This window comes from Pungitius pungitius, chromosome 15 (genome assembly GCF_949316345.1).
Source record: "Pungitius pungitius chromosome 15, fPunPun2.1, whole genome shotgun sequence".
NCBI lineage: Eukaryota > Metazoa > Chordata > Actinopteri > Perciformes > Gasterosteidae > Pungitius > Pungitius pungitius.
In genome coordinates this window covers 4,432,099-4,452,925 of record NC_084914.1, presented here as the reverse complement: position 1 = coordinate 4,452,925, position 20,827 = coordinate 4,432,099, and the positions used below count along the sequence as shown (strand labels likewise).

At 44.2% G+C, this 20,827-nt stretch overlaps 2 protein-coding genes across 3 annotated transcripts; one reads left to right on the top strand and one right to left on the bottom strand.

The window, feature by feature from the left end:
- Positions 1–991: 991 nt before the first annotated feature.
- Positions 992–4,147, top strand: neurod6b (neuronal differentiation 6b). The gene is made up of 2 exons (XM_037459483.2): positions 992–1,223; positions 1,579–4,147. Exon 2 carries the CDS (start codon positions 1,584–1,586, stop codon positions 2,586–2,588), a length of 1,005 nt encoding a protein of 334 aa, XP_037315380.1. The 5' UTR covers positions 992–1,223; positions 1,579–1,583; the 3' UTR covers positions 2,589–4,147.
- Positions 4,148–17,995: 13,848 nt separating this feature from the next.
- LOC119209439 (chemokine XC receptor 1-like) lies at positions 17,996–20,718 on the bottom strand. Of its 2 annotated transcripts, none has more exons than XM_037458805.2 (2): positions 20,691–20,718; positions 17,996–19,793 (listed from the first exon to the last, which is right to left on the bottom strand). In XM_037458805.2, the coding sequence occupies exon 2, from the start codon at positions 19,758–19,760 to the stop codon at positions 18,720–18,722; it is 1,041 nt and encodes a 346-aa protein (XP_037314702.2). In that variant the 5' UTR covers positions 19,761–19,793; positions 20,691–20,718; the 3' UTR covers positions 17,996–18,719. The 2 variants fall into 2 exon arrangements, with proteins under 2 accessions (XP_037314702.2, XP_037314700.2); XM_037458803.2 differs by lacking the exon at positions 20,691–20,718 and adding an exon at positions 20,128–20,311 and having other exon boundaries at positions 17,996–20,088.
- Between the last annotated feature and the right edge of the window lie 109 nt (positions 20,719–20,827).

The window sequence follows — 20,827 nt, the reverse complement described above, 5'->3', positions numbered from 1 at the left end:
TGACCAAACCATTGATAAACAACATTTTCCTGACCTTGACCTCATTAAAACTCATCAAATCCTACAAATAATACACCTAAAATATGTTGTTTGTCTCTTCCTCCAGAACGACATTAAGAAGAATGCATCTATGGGCCCTGCAAGAAAAATACCCGGTTAGGTCAAAAGGTCATATTTGGGTTAGAAGCACAACATAAGCAAGAAAGCTGCAAAGCATTTAAAACTTATGCAAATGCCGTGTGCGGTCATTAGCTGAAATGAGAATATGATGGTTTAAAATGCAAATCACTGAAACGTCGACCCCTCCCTTTGCCACAAACAATGCTGATCACGACAGCACAGTGGTGCACAGTGAGAGGACGAATACCTGCATCTTGTTACGTGTGCCCACGTATATACGCTGACCTTCGAGTCAGTCAAACCCCATTGAGGTTTTACTTGACCTCTCGTTTATTTGACACATTCAGAGTTTGGGAATAGTTGGTGCTGCATACGAAGTTGGACAAGTCCATCCTTGTTTTATAGATGTGGTTTGAGACTTTGGTTCAAATGAGCACGGGGAGCTAAAACTAAACATTCAAGTTAACAGAACCTCTATGTAATTTGAATCATTACGGTGGCTGTTTTCATTATTTATCCTGTCCGAAAAAATTGTTTTCTGATTTACAACTTTAACGTTACTAGTTCCGTTACTAGGTCCAAAATACAAGAGTCTCACCTGTTGAGGATCGCTGATGAAATCGCACATCTCGCGTCTTTTCCACACAAAAAGACATGCATTCATCTTTGTTTCACGGGGAGATGCAGATATTAGTTGTTATCCCTCTCCAGTTTGTGTTTCTGACGGTAAACGCGGGCCTCCCGGTGCCCATTACCGGAGCTGCCAGATGATCGGTTCGGAATGGAGGTCCCGTGGGACGCTGAGCACGTGGTCTCGGGCTGCCACAAGACGTCAGCGGCAGATGGCATGGGTACCCGCTGTTGGCATGAGTGTCATTCCTCAAAGAGAGAGGGAAAGGGGAAGAGAGTGGGAGAGGGAGGGAGAGGGAGTGAGGGGGGAGAGAAAGGAAGAGCACAGCACGGTCTAGTCGGAGGAAAGAGGAGAGAGGAGAGAGGAAAGGAGAGCGCAGGTTTCAGCTTTTCCCTTCAAATCCTGGAGAGGAGCCTGCATCACAGATTCAGAGGAGATATTTGGGAACATGCAAGGTGCACGCTGACCTGAGGTTAGTAGCTTATGCTTCTTATTTATATGCTATATTACTTATTAATGCATTGAGAGTTTTGGTTGAAATGTCTGTTTTGTGCAAACATTTGGAGAAAAAAAAACAACAACAACAAACAAATAGGACGTATCATCACCAAAAAGCATGTGATTTGGCTTAATACAGGGTTGCGTTTTCATACCTATGACCAAAGACAATGAAGTCTTTGAAAAGGTAGCAACCTGTGACATTGGCCAATTGGCCCCCGTTCCTCATGGGAGGACCCATTCACAAGGTAATTACATGACATCCTTGGAGAGACATCACTGTAGTTCTCTCTCCTCATAGTTTGGTGTTTTGGGCTTTGATTTGACAGGAAATATGTTGACGCTGCCATTCGAGGAACCCCATTTGATGTGCGAGCCGCGGTTTGGTGCCAACTATCCCCGGGAAGGCTTACCTGGGAGCCTGGAGAAGGAGCGAAAAAACGACGCAGACAGCTCCAACTCAGACATGCGGGAGGCCGAGGACGACATCTCCGACAGGGAGGAGGACGAAAGGGAGGGCGACCAGGACGACGACGGGCTTCCTAAAAAGCGGGGCCCGCGAAAAAAGAGGCCCGGTAAGTCGGAGACGGACAGGTCCAAAGTGCGGCGCCACGAGGCGAACGCGCGAGAGCGCAGCCGCATGCACGGCTTGAACGACGCGCTGGAGAGCCTGCGCAAAGTCGTGCCGTGCTACTCGAAAACTCAAAAGCTGTCCAAGATTGAGACGCTCAGGCTGGCAAAAAATTACATCTGGGCCCTGTCGGAGACTCTGAGCGCCGGCAAGAGACCGGACCTCCTCGCCTTCGTGCAGACTTTGTGCAAAGGATTATCCCAGCCCACCACCAACTTGGTGGCGGGTTGTTTGCAGCTGAACGCGAGGAATTTCCTCACAGACCACAACGGGGAGGTCGTGTTCTCCGGCCGAGCGCCCTACGACGCCATGTACTCGTACCCCGGCTCGGACGTGAACACGCCCCCCGGCCACAGCGGGGGCAGCTTGGACAGCGGCGCCAAGCCGTTCAGACACTACAGCTACAGCGGCGCGTACGAGCCCTACTACGAGAACCCGTCCCCGGAGGGCGGAAGCCCGCACTTCGACGGCCAGCTGAGCCCGCCGATGAACTTTAACGGGATTTTCTCCCTGAAACACGACGATCCGCCGGAGTACGGCAAAGGCGGCCACTACGGCGTGCGCTACTGCGGCGCGCCGGGGCGCGCGGCTCTCGCGCACAACTCCATGTACCGGGTGTCCCCAGAGGGCCGCTTCCCCTACGACCTGCACGTCCGCGGCCAGTCGTTCCCAGCGCAGGGGGAAGTCAACGGCTCCTTCCACAATTAATCGACCGGCTGGACGAGAGTGCCACGTGTCAGAAGCGATGCAATGTCCGCCCCGCGCGCAGATGTCCAGGGCGGAACGAATAGGGGCTCCGGACCCTGACGCCCCGTTCGAACTGTTCGTTTTACCTTAAATGTGCAGTCTTGGGTTTCTTTGAAAATACGTTTAAATTTGAAATGTCACTTGTTCTCATATTTGAAGAGGACAACAACAACAACAAACAAACAAACAAACAAAAAAGAGACACAACAACGCCTTTGGTTTGAAAATAAATGCAATGACTTCAATTTGAGTTATTTAAAGACGACATAACTGAAATAGTTTACTTTACTAGTGGAAACATATCAAGAGAACTTCGTTTAAGATGCAAGTTTCGAGCAAGTAATTAGTGTATTTTTTTTGTTAATTGCTGCGCTGCGGTTTGTCCGTCATGCCATTGGAGTAATTTAAAAGTGATACAAAGAACAATGAATTCGATTTTTCAGCTTATTTAATCAGCTTCACGGGAGACACTGAAAATGTTTTTTCTTGGAGAAATAAAATCAGCTACCGGGGAAGAACAATCTAAAGACGTTTCACCTCATCAGGGAAGTTTGCTGAGACATGATTGGAGTCCAGATATTCAGTCTGTTAGCAATAAAGGTAAATTGAGCTATGCAAGGCAGCCAGATGCAATCTTTGCGCATAAAAATGAAGTGATGCTGTTTCCACTCGCAAGGCGTTTCTCATAATCTAATGAAAAGGGATCACAATTACACGAAATTAACTATTTTGTAAAAGCCCGTTTGGACACCTGCACGTGTTTACAAGACCTGATGATGATGATGATGATGTCATCTGAACTGGTCCCATAAATACAGGAAGTTGTGGAACAAAAATACTAAAACGCATTTGTATTTGGAGTAATAGTGTGGTAACGAGGTGAATGTAAATTATTGTATTTATTTATTTAAGCTTATTTATTATAAGTCCGTCAATTTGAATGTGGATAATATATTATTAAATTATGTAAAATGAAGAAATGTTACGGTTTTTATGTGAATTTCCATACATTTCAAATTGGCTTACGTTGCATTGTTGTGTGTTTCACCGCAGCTGGAAGGGAAGTCATTCTGTGTGAGGTGAACAAAGTGATTCACGAATCTGAACAACATGCCTTAAAAAAAAAGAGACGACGACCATCGATATGCAACGATAGGACAGTTTTGGATAGTTTGATGTGAACTTTTTACACTTTCTTGTTCTCGCTGAAGAGCAGCTGTAATGCACTTCATGTATTTCTGCACAATGTTGGTGACTGTATTCATAAATTCAGCTCATTTTGTAACATTACCCGAATGATGAATGCTTTTTGGATGATTTTCAATTTTTCTGTCTCTCTCTCTCTCACAGAAGCACACAAACACACATGCACCTTTACACTCACTACTCCCTCTCAAACACACACACACACACGTCCACGCAAATTCCTAAAAACTCGTTATGGATCGAAATATTCGTGAAGTAAGGTGTTCATGTTTTGTGATGTGTTTGTCGCAATAAAAGTAAGAGGCTGTCAGAGACTTCTGTTGCAGCTTTTCTCTCTTGAAATGATCGACAGCAGAAGGCGATCCAAAATGTTTTTGTTTTTTTAGATTAATGAATCAAGGTAAAAACAAAAAACGCCCCGGATATAATTTGATCTTTTTTAATCATCATTCGTTTAATTTTTAATAATCGTTTATAACCTATGGGTTTAGCTGATGAATGCGGTTCCCTAAAAGGCCTTTTGTAACAAAATAATTAAGCGAATACTATGTTTGAAAACTCAAACCGTTCGAAAATGCATTTTTAAAATGATTGTCTTGAACGACACAAACGGTTAAGCAATTCACTTAAAGTGGGTATTGTAATAGTTAAAGTCATATAGATATCTGTAAAACGTTACGCCAGTCTGACGCAGAGTTGTGAAATGATTTATGTGAAAGGGGCTCGTCGATATAATTTGATTTCATTTCATTCGATCAGATTTCTGATGAGGCAAATTATGCCCAAGAGGTATTGGATGTCAGCCAGAGATCCCAGTCCTCGCACTGGGAGGACTGGGATAGTCTGATCCGCGAACACGCTCAGAATGGACAAAAGGAAAAGTTGATTCAAAAACAATAAAATCCTCTTTCGCTCTTAGTTTCTGCTCTATTTTTCTATTCATAAAGATGTTTATGATAAAGTATAAACGTACGAGCGTAGCCATCCGGATTCAAATAAACGCAATTTTATTTGCTTATTAGAATGTTTTGCTTGCCGCTGGATTATTCTTACATTGCTTGGATTGTGTTTGACTTTGAAATAATCATTTCCAGTACTTTTCATCATTCAAACCGCCAAACATTAATCTGCCATCTTTAAACCGGGCTCATCACAGTAAAAGAGTGAAAGCGCAAAGTTCACCTCATGACGTCACACGCATGCGTCATTTACGTGATCATGTTGTCAACAGGTAACAACTTTTATCCAAGTGAAACCCAAATTCATAAAGGAATCAACCAGCTCAGCAGTAACAATGTTCACTTAAAGCAACACTTGTTGTATGAGTTGTTCATGTTGAAATATAACCAACAATTAAATCAAATTTCACCAAAAGAAAAAACAATAACAACAATCTTCACAATCTAAACTTCCACCATCACTTCACTTTTTGGGGAAAGTTATGTTACCGGGACTTTCGGGGACAAAAATAGTGAGAATGATGTGATCACGTGATCACGTGAGCAGGCCGGTGGGCTACAGGAGGATACAGATGCATTTATGACACATACAAAACGATAAAGAACAACAAAGTCCTGTGAAGACAATTAGGAAGAAACCAAGCATGAGGAGAAGTGAACCTTTCAGCATTTATTGGATTCTATGGAATTTGAGCTTGAAATCATCACATAATTCTTGTTTCCAAAGTGGAATTCAGGGCCCTCATCATCAAATGAGAGATCAGATCGTTATATTTATTTTTACAGACGTACGTCGCAGTCTAATAAAATCTTTGCAAAAAGTCTAACAAACTAAAAGATTATCTGCTAAAAGCAAAATCAGGAAAAAGCCTAATGGAGGCTTTTCAATTATTTTTTTTTTCAGTTTTAGAGAACTCAACCGGACTCTTGACAGCAGAGTATTTCAAAATGAGTTGTGACTTAATTAAGAAATCTGCTTTGGTGGATTTCTTTTCCCCGGCAGTCAAGACAAGAAATCCGGGAAATCACAAATTCAACTTGCAAGAAGAAAATAATAAACATCAAGGGTTTTTTTTAGCCCAGAAAAACTCCACATTTTTCTGTCTTCATCCTCCCACTTAAGCTTCTCTCCTGCTGTATCTTCATAAAACTGGAGGACCGGGTTACTGGAGGTTCCCTTTGGGGCCCTAAAAGCACCTCTTTAGCCCCCCCCCCCCTCCTTCATCACAGGCCTGTATATGCCATTCAATGAAATTCTCACCATGTCAGTCTTACTAGTTGTTCTACCGGGCTGTGTGTGTGTGTGTGTGAATATGAGTGTGTGTTTGTCAGAAAAGATCCAATCCCTCTTGGGGCCTAACAGAGAGGCTGACGAGGGTGAGGAGGGGGAGGAGGAGGAGGAGGGAGGAGGAAGGAGGAGGAAGGGGGAGGTGGGTCACACCCACAGGCGTGCATGCAGTTTAGGACGGGGTCAAACGTGTACACGTACCCCTACATTCATGCAGCTCATTAATCAGTGTGGAGAGAGAGAGAGAGAGAGGAGAAAGAGAGGGGGGGGGAGTATAGAGAGAGAGAGAGAGAGAGAGAGAGAGAGAGAGAGAGAGTGAGCATATGGCCCGGCTCTGTGTGGGAGGTGAAGGACAGGAATGGGGGATGTATATCGCGATGAGGTGAATTTGCAATCTGAGATGTGGTTTCGCAATTAGTGCAAAACAAACACTGTGTTTCTATTAAAATAAGTTGCAGAAGAACAGGAAACACCTCAGAAGTTGAGCAAAGTTTCATCCGTACAAACGCATTTTATTTATTTTTTATAATATACTATGGAGATTTATTGTAATCAGGAGCGTTTTTTCCCTGCAATATCCGGAAATCTGATCACCAAAAATGAAAATAATGTTTGAGCGCCGCGTCGGAAAGCCTCCTCAAATGTGGTACCATTCCCAAGCCCCAGATGGTGTGGGATGGGAAACGTTTCCCCATTAAATTCCTAATAATCATTTCTCCTGCGGAATCGAGGGTGGTGGCAGTGGGGGTGGAGGAGGGTGGGGTGCGAGTGTGTGTGTGTGTTTGTGTGTGTGTGTGTGTGTGTGTGTGTGCGGCCGTGAAGTGAGGATTGGGTTTGTGGGTGAGGGGAGTAGAGGGATTTGGTGTTTTAATTAGACAGATTTAAGGAGCTGAACCCCCCTCTCAGTGTGTGTGTGTGTGCGTGTGCGTGTGTGTGTGTGTGTGTGTGTGTGTGTGCGCGCGGAGAGGGACTCGCTCGTATTCATTTATGCTTACAATTCTGTGCGTGTGGGCGCATGTGTGAAAGAATTACACATATGAGTAAAGGCGTGTGTTTGCGCGTGTGGGTGCGTGTCTGTTGCAGGTCACGGCTGCTGCGGCTGCTGCGGCTGCGGCAGCAGCGGAGACCTGACACTCTGGTACTGCGGGCCAGGATCTCATTAACGTGTCAGATTGGTGGATCAGTCTCTCTGGCAGCCGGCCCGGGCCTCTCACAGGAAGTACTTTCTCTCTATCTGTGAACTTGGCACTGAGAGGTTAGAGAGGGTGGGAGGGAAAGGGGGGGGGGGGGGTGAAGGGAATATATATTGGCCTGGAGGACAGCGGGAGAGAATGAGGCATTCATTATAATATTTGGTCAGATTGGATAAATATTGGGTGAAGGATTGTGCTTTAAGAGCTGCTTTTATCCGTCGGGGGGGGGGGGGGGGGGGGGGTGAATGAGTTATGAATAGGAGCACAGATTCCCGGTGCAGTGATGGAGGAGGACCGGCTTTTGCTCTCGCACTATTTCGGAGGTGGAGATATGCTAAGTATGTGACAGCAGCATCTGCCTCTGCATCACCTTTGTGCATTGTGCTCTTTGTCTGGGGGGGGTTCGCCGTCCTGGGCGGGTGCAACGAGGACCTGCGTGGGGCTACAGCAGGAGAGAGTATACGGGGCGGGTTTCGGAGCAGGTGGGAAGGATACAGGGGTGTGATCCTCTTGACACCCCAGCAACACCCTATTTCGAGGCACATTGAGAGACACACGGGTGCTGCATGGTGAAGTGGCATCGATTCCCTCGAGTGTGAACGGGAGCGTGGAGATCAAATCTAAATACTCCAGTTGGAAAAATAACTTTGAACGTGATGAGCACGGTTTGTCTTTGAATTCATGTCGTTTTCAATGAAGTGTATCATTTCAAAGAGAAATTGACAATTTGACATTCCCGTCATCTGGCTGGCTGATAGCTAATTAGCTTTGATGCTAGCTACGTCGCTCTGAGCTGCTCCCAAGTTAGCTCGCTTGTCCACAAATTAGTCCACAATAAGTACTTACCTTTGCACACGGAGGAATTGAAGTTTTTAAAATTCACCAACAGCTGAATCCAGGCCTTTTTTTCCCACGGCATAAAAAACGTCCGTTGAGAATTTGAGCATTTGGGCGGCGAGTCGGTAGCGGCTTGCTCAATGAGGCCCGGGCCCCCACGAAGAGCCGCGGCCTCCCAAGTCACTTTCAGATTGCTGCCAAATGTTGGTTTAAAATGTCTGGGTGTGTCATGTGATCCAACGGAAACCCAAAATACTTTCCCCAATAGATTCACATCTCATTTTTTAAATTTTTTCTTTTATTTAAATCAAGTTACTTTATTACAAGTTCCTAAAAGTACCAATCACCAAATCCTGACTAGAAGTAGTATAATTTAATATTATAACACTTTGAGACACAAATACATACTTTGCTGTTGAGTGCTCAGTGTTTTTTGACCCTATACCTCCACTCCCTGTGTGTATTTATTATGCAGATCTTGAAGGGGGGGGGGGGGGGGTCTGGTGTTTCAAGCTGAGGGGCGTGGCATAGGAAGTCTGTGTTTGGCGTCCTGAGGACGAGAACGGGAGGAAAACAAAGAGAGCAAGCGGAAGGGAAGGAAACACTCATGTGGACGCATTGATGGAGAGACACCCCCCCCCCCCCCCCCCCCCTTTTGGGCCACATGTGCCACTGAGCAACTTTGGCAATAATGACCAGGGCCCCGCCTCCAACGCTGGGTCCGGTTCTCTTCACACGTCCACCACCAAAAAAAAAAAAAGAAGCAGACCACTAATTCTGGGGGAGGAAATATTTGAGGGAGATCAGTCGACACTCGATTCCGCAGCGGAAACTGAATATTTGTCAAAGTTAGTGTGCTTAGCGTAGCGCCTTAGCCCCGAGGGCTGGGTTGTGTATTGTTGCTTGGCAACACAGTCAGCTGGACAGCTGGCTTTATTGGTGAACAGCTAGTTACTGGAGGTGAGAAACTGAAAATGAAAGACAGAAAGATCTTCACAACTGTTTTGACATTTTCATTTAAACTGGGGATTGAAATGTTTCCTTTTCTAGATTATAAAGTGTGTTCACAAGATCAAGTTGGAACCTCTCAGGGTCATAATCATAAATAACCTCAACCCGTCAGATAACCTACTTTCTTTACTGTGAATCATCAACTAATATGAATGTTCCTGTTACGTTACACATTTTGGGTTTGATTATCCTGAAATGGAATGAGATCGGACAGAGATAGATAGATGGAGAGGTAGATGAATAGATGGATGGATAGATACCTTTCTAAAGTTCCACTGACACTAATGTTATACCACCATCACCCACGTTCCCATTTGGAAATGAGAAATCGCCAACATTAAACATGTAAGAACAAGTAGGAACTTTCTCGGCTCATCTAGACTAATTATATAGCGCTTTGTGAGGAGTCATTAGGTACATAATTAACTATCTATTAGTATGGAGAAAGAATCCATTCATAATATCGATACTAAAAGAACTCGCTGCTCTTTCTTAACTCATAACGTATCGTTTCATAATCACTCTTCCTTTGGATTAATAAGAATCTTGATTGACCATCTAATATCACTCAATTCGGATGAGCTAACCAGTGCAGCGCTAAACTTTCCCTGTGGGCAACGAATGAAAAGTCTAATGAAAAACTTCAGATCGAGGAAGTTCCCTTCTGTGAGTCGGATTTGTTTGTAAGATAAAATTCGGTACACGAGCATCAGCTGGCCAAGAGCATCAACAAACAACAATGTGCATCCGCAAAATCCAATTAAATTCTTTTTTTTCTTCTGCTGTTTCTTTTTCACTCGAGAGATTACTTGTTTTCAGTTTTACACCGTCGACATGCAGATTTATATTTTTGAGGAGGTTACGACTGTAACAAATGTCCCAACATGGCAGCAGAATAATCTGATGGAAGTACAATCTCTCTGCTGTAGAACGTCTTTGCGTCTCTTTTTAGTATTCTAGTCCATTCTGCGCCATCACCAATCTGTCCCATACTGCCTTTCAAGCATTTCCTGTGGGACTCATGCTGTGTTCTCTCCCCCTCACACTCACACACACACACACACACACACACACAAACACACACATGCACATACTGTGTTGACTGCAGAGGGAAGTGAGCTGTCTGCGGAGGGTTGGATTCTTGGTGCTGGTCCAAAAATGTGTCACTCGGGACACGCATGGCCTGCTGGAGGCAGGAATTCTGTCGCTAATGGGCCCCGCAGCCGTCGGCACCACCTGGGGATATGGGAGACGGGATGGATGGAGGGATGGAGGGATGGAGGGAGGGAGGGAGGGAGGGTGGGAGGGAGTGCAACACAATGCGTTCAAACAAACAGGAGGTTGGTGTGTCTGTGTTTAATATTGACTGAGTTATCTATCTATCTATCTATCTATCTATCTATCTATCTATCTATCTATCTATCTATCTATCTATCTATCTATCTATCTATCTATCTATCTATCTATCTATCTATCTATCTATCTATCTATCTATCTATCCATCCATCCATCCATCCATCCATCCATCCATCCATCCATCTATCTATCTATCTATCTATCTATCTATCTATCTATCTATCTATCTATCTATCTATCTATCTATCTATCTATCTATCTATCCATCCATCCATCCATCCATCCACCCATCCATCCATCCATCCATCCATCCATCCATCCATCCATCCATCTATCTATCTATCCATCCATCCATCCATCCATCCATCCATCCATCTATCTATCTATCTATCTATCTATCTATCTATCTATCTATCTATCTATCTATCTATCTATCTATCTATCTATCCATCCATCCATCCATCCATCCACCCATCCATCCATCCATCCATCCATCCATCTATCCATCCATCCATCCATCCATCCATCTATCTATCCATCCATCCATCCATCCATCCATCTATCTATCCATCCATCCATCTATCTATCTATCTATCTATCTATCTATCTATCTATCTATCTATCTATCTATCTATCTATCTATCCATCCATCCATCCATCCATCCACCCATCCATCCATCCATCCATCCATCCATCTATCCATCCATCCATCCATCCATCCATCTATCTATCCATCCATCCATCCATCCATCTATCTATCTATCCATCCATCCATCCATCCATCTATCTATCTATCTATCTATCTTTTACAGTAAATGTTCACTAAACTGTGGAATCAGGTTCTATCTGTTTTTTATTTGGAAATCTGCAGCAATAAAAAGCGGCAAGTCCCCATACTCTATCAGATATAAACCAAGTTGTTCAATGTGTTCTTTGAACTTGTGAAATTAATGTATTTAGAAGGAAAAGTCAACATTTTTTGCTGCCATGAAAGACAGCTTATAAAAAAATGTGAAGGCATAAACAGGCAGGGCAGGTGTTGACGATGCAAATGAAACGGATGACAGATGGTAAGCTTCGCGATTGCTCACTGTGCAGATAATGGATGGAGGTAATCAAATTCCTCTGAGGCTTTGGGACTTTCTTCAGAACTTTCTCATCAATTGCACCATCAAACAGTACCATCGTCAAATACATCTCCCCCCCCCCCCCTTCTACCTCAAAAGAAAGGATACATGCAAGTATTTATTTGTTAGACTCGGCCAAGTTTTGCAGCTAATGTTTAAAAAGACACTTTTCTGGTAATGTTTGTGGAACTGACAGACCCGAAGATCAAGTCTGTAGAACACGGTTGTTTACGTGTGTGTGTGTGCGTGTGTGCGTGTGTGTACGCGTGTGTACGTGGGGCTTAGCGGGGGGATCAGACGACAACGTTTTTGAAATGTACTGCAGCTATTACGGAGAAGAAACAACCACACCAGCGGGCCAACCAGGCAAGCCTGCAGGGGAGAGTCTGCTGTTACCCCTCCTTTCATGCTCTGTCATCGTGGATCCACTCACTCGAGTTGTTCTCGCTTTCAAAAAGAGAAAAGGATCATGAAAACAAGCATCTGATGTGTGTGTGTTTTTTTTCCACCGTGGGTGAAACGCGCCGCGGTCCCCGTCGGTGTGGTGACAGCCGTTGGGTTTTCACAGAGCCGGCTTTGAAGGTCAGTTTAATGGTCCGTTTGTGTTTGTAGTCGTCTTGCTTCAGTGGAAGCTTCAAAACAAAGAGGTTAAGACGGCGCAATGAACGACATCTTTTTATGAGTAAAACATCTCATTACAGTAAAATGGCCAAAACTCTCCCCCAGCGAGGGTGGAAACTATTTTATAGCAACAACTTAATCTCTCCAAAACATTTGGGTATGAATTCATTTCGCAGGCTTGGCCTGGCCGTTGGAAGTATGGAAGGCAAACAATGTTGTATCAGACAGGACTCGAAAATGCCAATTCTGTATCAGAAAAGCATTTTCCTGTCACAACACTCAAGAGCTGCAACAATTCTCCCTCACACTTCCAGCCATGATAACAGCTTCAAGTGTCAAACATATGTCTGCAGGAAAAGCGTAGGAGAAAGTATCACAGAGGGAAAGAGAAGAAAGTATGCTGAATATCACAAGATTTTATGTGTCAGGTGATCTTGTGGGGTTTTTTATGCGTGTTTTTCTTCGTGAATAAATGTGATAATTGCTCCTGCAAAATCTGAGGACAGCGCACCATATTGATCATGTTAAAGGTGCAAAAGCATTTGCCTGGCTTTGCTTTTTTCTTCTTCTTCGTGTTGTTGCAGTAACGCCGGTTTTCTGGCACACTGCTGCCCGGGGAAGTGTCTTTTTCTAACGTTGCTCGGTGGCAGCGGACGAAAACTCCACGACTGAGAAATGAGAAAACACATTGTTAGAGAAATATTCCCGCAAAAAAACGACTTTTCCTCCATTGTTCAGTGCCCAACCAGATCAAGGGGCCACATACAGCCGAGTGAGTGTAATTAACTTTTTTCAGAACTCATTTGGATAATCTCTTCCTCGGTTACCTTAGCTTGTGTGAAATTCCCAATTAACTATAACCCGGGCAAAAAAAAAAAAAGCATTCAACGCCATGTGAAATCTCTTAATGAATTCCTTTGTCTCTGACTGGCACAGATGAGGCATGAGAAAGGCACATGTACGGCGAGCGGTATTACTTAGGCGAGCCCATGTGATGGTGCCCGTTCACGGCTGACGGAGCGCTGGTATCCTCGGGCACGGCTGCCAAGCTGCCAGTCTGTGCCGTCACACCTTGCTGCCTTTAAAGATTGCCCTGCAGAGACGAGGGAGGGAGGGGTGTGAGGTGGGGGGGGGGGGGGGGGTACTAGAGGGGCCTCGCGTTTTAACAACGCACAGTCTGGCAACCCAGGAGGGTTTACGACTCGGGATCGGTGCCAAGAACTGCCCACCAGAGAGAAGGGGGGGGGGGGGGGGGGTAGACGGGGTGGGAGGATGCAAGGAGATATGGGTTTAAAGCAAACACACGCCGCATTAAGGCAAGGTATGTGTGCATGCATGTGTGCATATGAAAGCTTCCGCTGTACTGGAGTGTGTGTGTGTGTGTGTGTGTGTGTGTGTGTGTGTGTGTGTGTGTGTGTGTGTGTGTGTGAGGAGAGGCAGAAGGGTCCGATACTAGGGTGTGTATCCAACAAAACAGTATCGCAAATCAAATCATCCAGCTCTCGCTGTGACATGTTAGGGGAAAGAGAAAAGTGTCTGTACCCTTAACATCATGCACACAGACACACACACACACACACACACACACACACGGTGCCTTTTCTCAGTAATCCACACAAATGGCAGTGGATGGCAGAATGTAAATGAGCTGGTTATTACACAGCAACGTTCATCAAGCTGAGCTGGAAAGACTTCAATGGCCCTGATGAATATGCATGCAAATTTGTTAATTAAGTTAATTATTCTGCTGAAAATTCATTTGTCTTCCCAAGGACATTTCTGCGATGATTTTAACATGTTTCCACCATTAGTCATGCACGCTGCTATTGAGAATCACTTCTGCTCACCTTTTGGAAAGTTGCGGCACCCCCCAAAAAAAAGGGAGGAACCGAACACCCACAGATGAGGAGGAGGAGGAAGAGGAGGAGGAGGAGGAGAAGGGACGAAGCAGGTAGAGGACAACATATCAGGGGCGTGGAGTGTGTTTGGAGGTAGACGGCAGCTGGTGCAGCCTGAGGATAAGGAAGGGGAAGCCAAAAAGCTTGGTCTGTTGGATATTAGCTCAGTGGGTACAGCCACGGCCACGTCTGGAGGTCCACTTCCCACCGGGTCCCTTTCCAAGCATTCACAGCACCGCCGAGCTCTTTGGACCCGAGCGTTTGTACTGGGTTTTGTTTCATGTCGTGAGGTTGCGTTCGCTTGTGGACTGAAAAAGTGAATGAGGTTACACTCTTTGACATACAGCTTAAAAGTAAAAAAAAAAAAAACACACATACACGCTTTGATGGATTTATTTGCTCAATCTCGATTTTACTGGTGTTGATACTGGTGTATATTCACACATGTGATGCCACTTTTCGTGCCATGTTATCAAACTGATTTATAATCCTCTTCAACAACTATTTTTAATTATTTGTCTTTTATTTGAACAGACCAAAATATATTTTTGCTCATTTTAACTCAAACTAATTCTGGCTTATGTTTTTAAAAAACGTTTTCTGTGTTTTCTTTGTCATGTGCAGGTAGGTAACTTTTATTCTGATCATAACAAATGGCACAATTAAGCAACTTCAACCAGTTTGGACGGAAGCCAAAGATCTGATGTGAGGGTAAAATAATAAATTTCATTAAAATATCTGGAGAATACAGCTAAAACCTCTAATTTAAGGCCCAATATAATTTTCACAACATAAATTGCTAATTTATTCTCATCAAAGGGTTTACTCCTTGTTGGCAATCCTTCACCAGTTATTCTCCACCATGTCACCATAAAGCAAAGTGTTTAATGAACAACATGAAATACTAGTCAACCAGAAAAAGTGAAAGTTCCAAAGCGAAAGATACAATTAAAAAAGAAAAAAAGGGAGGATACGAAAAAAATCCAGATGGGAAAAATATAGCAGGAAACATCAGGATGCAGTGTTTGATACATCAAATGGCCAATTTTACACGAGGCAGCTCAGCCTTTGCAGTCGCTTTAGTCTGGATATCCAGATGTTTGATTTGTTAATTAAGGCTTCATCGCATTTAATCAATGTATTTTTTTCAGTCCGACAACAGCAGGTAAGAAGAGGACAGCGACCCTAAAGTATAGATAAGTGATGGTGTGGGACATGCAGGGGCAGGCTGCTTTTGTTCTTTGTGATGAACATTAAAAGAAAACTGAAAGAAAACTAGGAGTGAATCTTATACAAAGCAGTGCGGCTCTTTAGTCAAAATATAACGTAGTCCTACTCTGCCTGAACTATTTGTGCCTATAGATTGTTATCAATAATGCTGTCCAGTAAGCGTCATGCCAATGCTCATGTCCCCTCTAGTGGAGAGATGTAGCACTGCATTGGAAAAACAAGGCCAAGATGCACAATGAGAGCCATTGGTTGTTCATTTTTACATCTTTCAAGAATGTTCTGCAAAACCATGTCACCTTTCCCGGACTCATAATTGATCAAAGTACAGATGTGTTTGTTCCCTGTGAGTCAAACAGTGAATCTAATCCTCTTTCTATTCCCATGACAAATTCAATTCAGGATGAGGCGCATTAGCAAAATGTCACACGCGCCACTTTTATGTCGAACACGGATTTAGTCAGCTATTATTTATTCACTAAAACAGTTGTTTCTGATGATAAGGCTGACACACCCAATTGATTTGCTCGCATCTTCCTGACGGTCCGGATTAACAGGCGATAGGACTTTATTAGCAAAATGCACCAAATACACACACATTTTCCCAATTTCAAGGCATCAATTAAATTCACATATGGTTGGGGTAATTATCGTGGTAGATAACTGCAGTGAAAGAGGAGAAATCAACGTGAAAAAAGAGGGTGAGGTGCCCTGGAGAAATGAAGAGCAGGGAGTGAACGTTAGGGCCAGGGAGCGCTACGAGCAGACACCACGTAAGAAAACAACAACAGCTGTTTAGCTTGTGGCTAAAAACAGGATGGAACAACAACACCATTTGCTAAGAAAATGATCCGGGGAAAGATATTGCACTGACTCGCAGATATGAAACGGGATGCCTTAGATGGCCTTTTCCATTTTATCTCCATCTGGTGTGTTTGATTCTGTGTTGCTCTAGTTTCTTTTTTTTTATCCTCCATGTTTTTTGATGTCATTAATTCTTATAATAAACTTCCTGCAGTTGTTTTTTTTTTGCATATTAAAAACACGAATCCCCCCCCCCCCCCCCTCAAGCACATTTGGAGTCCTCTCCCCTACAGCTGACACTTCATTGCAAGGTGAGATGGATCTATCGGAGGTTTGATCGCTTCTCAGAAACGCTTTTTCGGTCCAAAAACAAACTCGTAAATTGCTGCAACACGAGGAACCTGTGCAAGATGGCGGGAAGGCTGCTGCCTAAACTGCCTCGTGCACGTGCAGCGCGTGATTGGATCGTCTCTATTCAGGCCTCTTTCAACTGGATTAACACTAAATAACCGGATATTATTAGTTTACTTGTATTGATTGTTACCACAGCACCCGATTCATTGCTGTCATTGCTCACACTCCCGTTTTAATATGAAAACATTTGGGCACAAAAGTCCCTCCCGATGCCTGGCAGAGAGCGCATGGGCACACCGGTGACTGCTCTGCCCTTGACTTCTATCCATTCATCCAAGCGTGCTGGAAGGTTTAGTTAATTAAGCTTAATCCACCCCCTGAGACAGATATGAGTGCTGTTACAGTGGCCCCTCTGAGATGTCCCTGTGCTCTCTGCCCCCCCCCCCCCCCCCGCTCCGTAGAGCCGTCAGGGCCGCGCTACTCAGCCATGTTCAGGTACCCATGTACAGGGATCTGTAGAAACACGTCACATGTGATGGAGTTAAAACACTTGGACTACAGAAAGAGGAAGAGAGAAAATGTTTGTGAAATGAATGACTGAAACGGTTTGAATCGATGGCACGCATTTAAACATTTAAAGAGAAACGCAAACCAAAAGCAGGTGAAAAGGAACACGCGTCAACTTTCAGAACGCATGTGTGTTTGTCTGTGACTTACAAGAGCTCTAATGACACTTTGATCAAATAACAATGCTGATATCAGTTAAACGTCTTGTTCATCCTGTACTTTCCCCGTCTGATCAACAGTCATCACATTCACATCAAAGCATGAGATTACAATTCATTTCAAGCAAATCACATTTATTATTATCTCGTGGGTTGATTCTCTCTGTGCGGTGAAATCCCCCAACGACGTTATCTGAAGTGCTGATTTGATTACACTTGAAAAACTAATTGTTACGTTTAGTAATAGAGTCGACTGCAGTCAAACCTTTTCTAAATGCTTCCTCTTTCAAGTCTCTGCACTGTGACGGTATGCAGCCCCTCCACGCTCCACTCATCTCTCATAAAAAAGCCAATATTAGAACACCATATCTCTGTGGATGGTTGGTTGTTTTTTTCCACTAATAACCAGTTTGTTTATTTCTAATGTAATCTAGGAAAGCTTTTCACTCCCACTCATGACTCATCAGTATTTATATTTCTGAGAGCTCTCTGTAACTCTCATTCTGCTTGTTCCATTCTTTCCCCAAATTAATGGTTGTGCGAGCTTCGCTTAGCAACCAAAAAAAAATGGTTCCTCTTTTTTATTTCACAATTCAAGAGCACGCTTTGATTTTAAAAACTGCTGCGATTACGACATTATCCAGACACAGCAGTGAAGGGAAACAAAGAAACAAAGAACTTTTTTTAATTTTAAATGTTTTTATTGTAAAGCATAGATTTAAATATGTAGACAACAAGCAAGAAATAATCATGATGGCATTGTGGAAATAAACTCCAAGAGATTCCAAACGAAACTAAAGTGAAATCATCCATTTTGGTTTTTCTTTTCACTTGCGTGACTCCCAAAAATTTTCTCTATTGCAACATATTACCAATGCATCTGTTTGCATTCTAAACCGCTCACATGTGACACAGGGCGAGAAGACACCGGGATCATTGTCCTCTTACTGCAGGGCGAACGTCACAGAAAGTCACATGGATCGCACCTCTTCCTCATTCTGGGGTCTCAACAACTGAAAGGCCCCCGACCACGTCGACCACGCCGACCACGCCGGCACGCTTCTTAGCGCCTTCACGATCGGATGATTCTCATACTTCATTTGATTAACAAGCAGGTGTACAGCTGGAGCTAATAAAGAGGCCGCAGAGTTTATGTCAGCTATTAAGGGACTCATTGCAGTTTGAACGACCACGCCGGATACCAACGGCCACGGCTGCTGCTCCGTCGCACTTTGAGTTAAACGCCGACGGCGTCGCCAGCATTTCACCACCCGCTGTTCCCAAAAGGGAATTGTGGCAGCGTAAAAGAGTAAAAAATGAAACAAATTTAGGCCCTATTTGAAAGTGAACGTCCCTGTTATCTGAACGTAACGGTCAGCCTTGGTTCGCTGTGTGTGAGTTTCTGTCTCCTATGATCACCGATCAATATTATCTATGCATTCATATTGCACGGCGCCACCGGTTTCATCTCGGCCCCGTGCGTTGACTACATCACGACCTCCTCGCCGCTCGTCAGCGACGTGATGGTGAGGCGGCTTTGCCTGTTGCGGAGGCTGCTGTTCCTGCGACCCCACCCTTTCAGCATTTTCATCAAGTGGTTTTTGAACTTCACCCCCACGAACACATAAAACACAGGGTTCAGGCAGCAGTGGGAGAAGGCAAAAAGCCGAGTGACGTAAAAGGCGTAGTCGAGTCGCCGTGACGCTTCACACGCTGCGAGCAAAACCTTTGGGGCGACCGGTTGCGGGTTCCGTGTATTCAACGTCTGCAGGAATATCACGATGTTGTAAGGCGCCCAGCCCACGAAGAAGACCGCCGTGAGCGTGAAAATGAGCTTCAAGGTCTTGTTCTTCCTCCTCTGCGCGGTGGGACGCAGCAACCTGCACATGATCTGGGAGTAGCAAAAGACGAACACCACCGAACTCAACGCGAAGAGGGCGTTTTGCTGGTAGACCACCCACAACTCCCAGTAAGAGCTCGAGAAGTGGCAGCGCTCCTCGACCACGGCGCTGGTGACGAAGGACGGGCTGGCCGCCAGCGTGCTCGCGGCCCACACGGCCGCGCACGCCGCCACGCTGCCGGAGCCCGTGGTGGACACCAAGTTGGACAGGGGGCTCATGACGGCCACGTAGCGGTGAGCCGTCATCAGGATGAGGAGGATGCCGCTGCTGTAGAAGCCGACGTAGAAGACGAAGGTGGCGGTTTTGCACGCGTGCTCCCCCAGAGTCCAGGCGTGCACGTGGTTGTAGGCCCAGAAGGGCAGGGCGGCGGTGAAGAAGAGGTCCGACGCCGCCAGGTTCAGGATGAACGCGTTGGTGAGGGCTTTGAGGTTCTCGTACTTGGCCAGAACCACGATGACCATGAGGTTTCCGAGCAGACTGAGGATGACCACGATGGAGAAAAGCACCACGGTGAACACCGCCCCGAACTCTATGACGCTCGTTTTGTCGCAGGTTTCGTCAGGGTCATCGGAGGAGCCGGAGTAGTTGGAGTAGTCGGAGGAGCCGGAGTAGTCGGTGTAGTCCATTGTTGCCGTATTTCCACAGCAAGAAAAGAAAGTCTAAATATGGAAAGGCTTCGTTAGAGCGGTGCATTCAACTAGACTTAATGATACAGCGCACGTGATGGTTATAAAGGAGCCTTTGATAGAAATGTCAATAAACTGTTGTACTGTACACCATCACTACTGGACCTTCCTGCACTCAAACACTTTGGAATCTGTTTCCACTACAAACCATGTACTGAACATTTCACTAGTCTAGTAACGTTAGGCAGCTATTGTTTATTATGATGCACTATTTTAACGTTCACTCAATCTGTATTACCTATCTTATCATATGCCCTTTTTATAGTTCCTGCTTATAGTCTATCTACATTTAAATGCACTAATCAACCTGTATAATATGTACACATTACCTCAATCAATCTGCATATTCCGTATTTATTTATATAATAGAGTTTGCTTTATTATTATCTGTATATTTGTACCTACTACTATTGCACTTCTGGTGGGATGATGAACTGCATTTCTTTGCTCTGTACTTGTACATGTGTAATGACAATAAAGTTGAATCTAATCTAATCTAATCTACTATTCTCTTGATACTCAACCTCAGAGGGTTGTTTTACCGCAATCATTCATTAAATAAAAGTTCTGCAAACCATGTCATTTTCATGACTGAATATCCTTTTTGCTAAATTATAGTTCAGGAAAAAAAAGTAATTACAGTATAAGTACTTATTGCCAATACATAAACCATTTAGAAAATCATTCTCAAAATAAGGTGCATCATTTACAGTTTAAATCTATCTTTCGTATCGGACTGACCGGTCAAAATGAAATACATAAATATTCTGTGAATATTTAAATGAACAAATACAAATAAGTATAAACTTTTACTTCAGTATCATGACGTATCTTGAATGAAACAAATAAATGAGAAATGTGGAAACGTACACGCTACCTGCACACACCAGAGTCCTTCATGCCAGTATCTTTGGAACTGGGAGTTGTTCTTTAAATATCCACCACAAAGGTGAACCGAAATCTAACTTCATTTTCAGATCACCCACACAAATCTGTCCAAACTGACA

Excerpts from the sequence above, each read along its gene's own strand:
- LOC119209439 (XM_037458805.2), bottom strand. The coding sequence starts at position 19,760 with ATGGACTACACCGACTACTCCGGCTCCTCCGACTACTCCAACTACTCC.
- neurod6b (XM_037459483.2), top strand. The coding sequence starts at position 1,584 with ATGTTGACGCTGCCATTCGAGGAACCCCATTTGATGTGCGAGCCGCGG.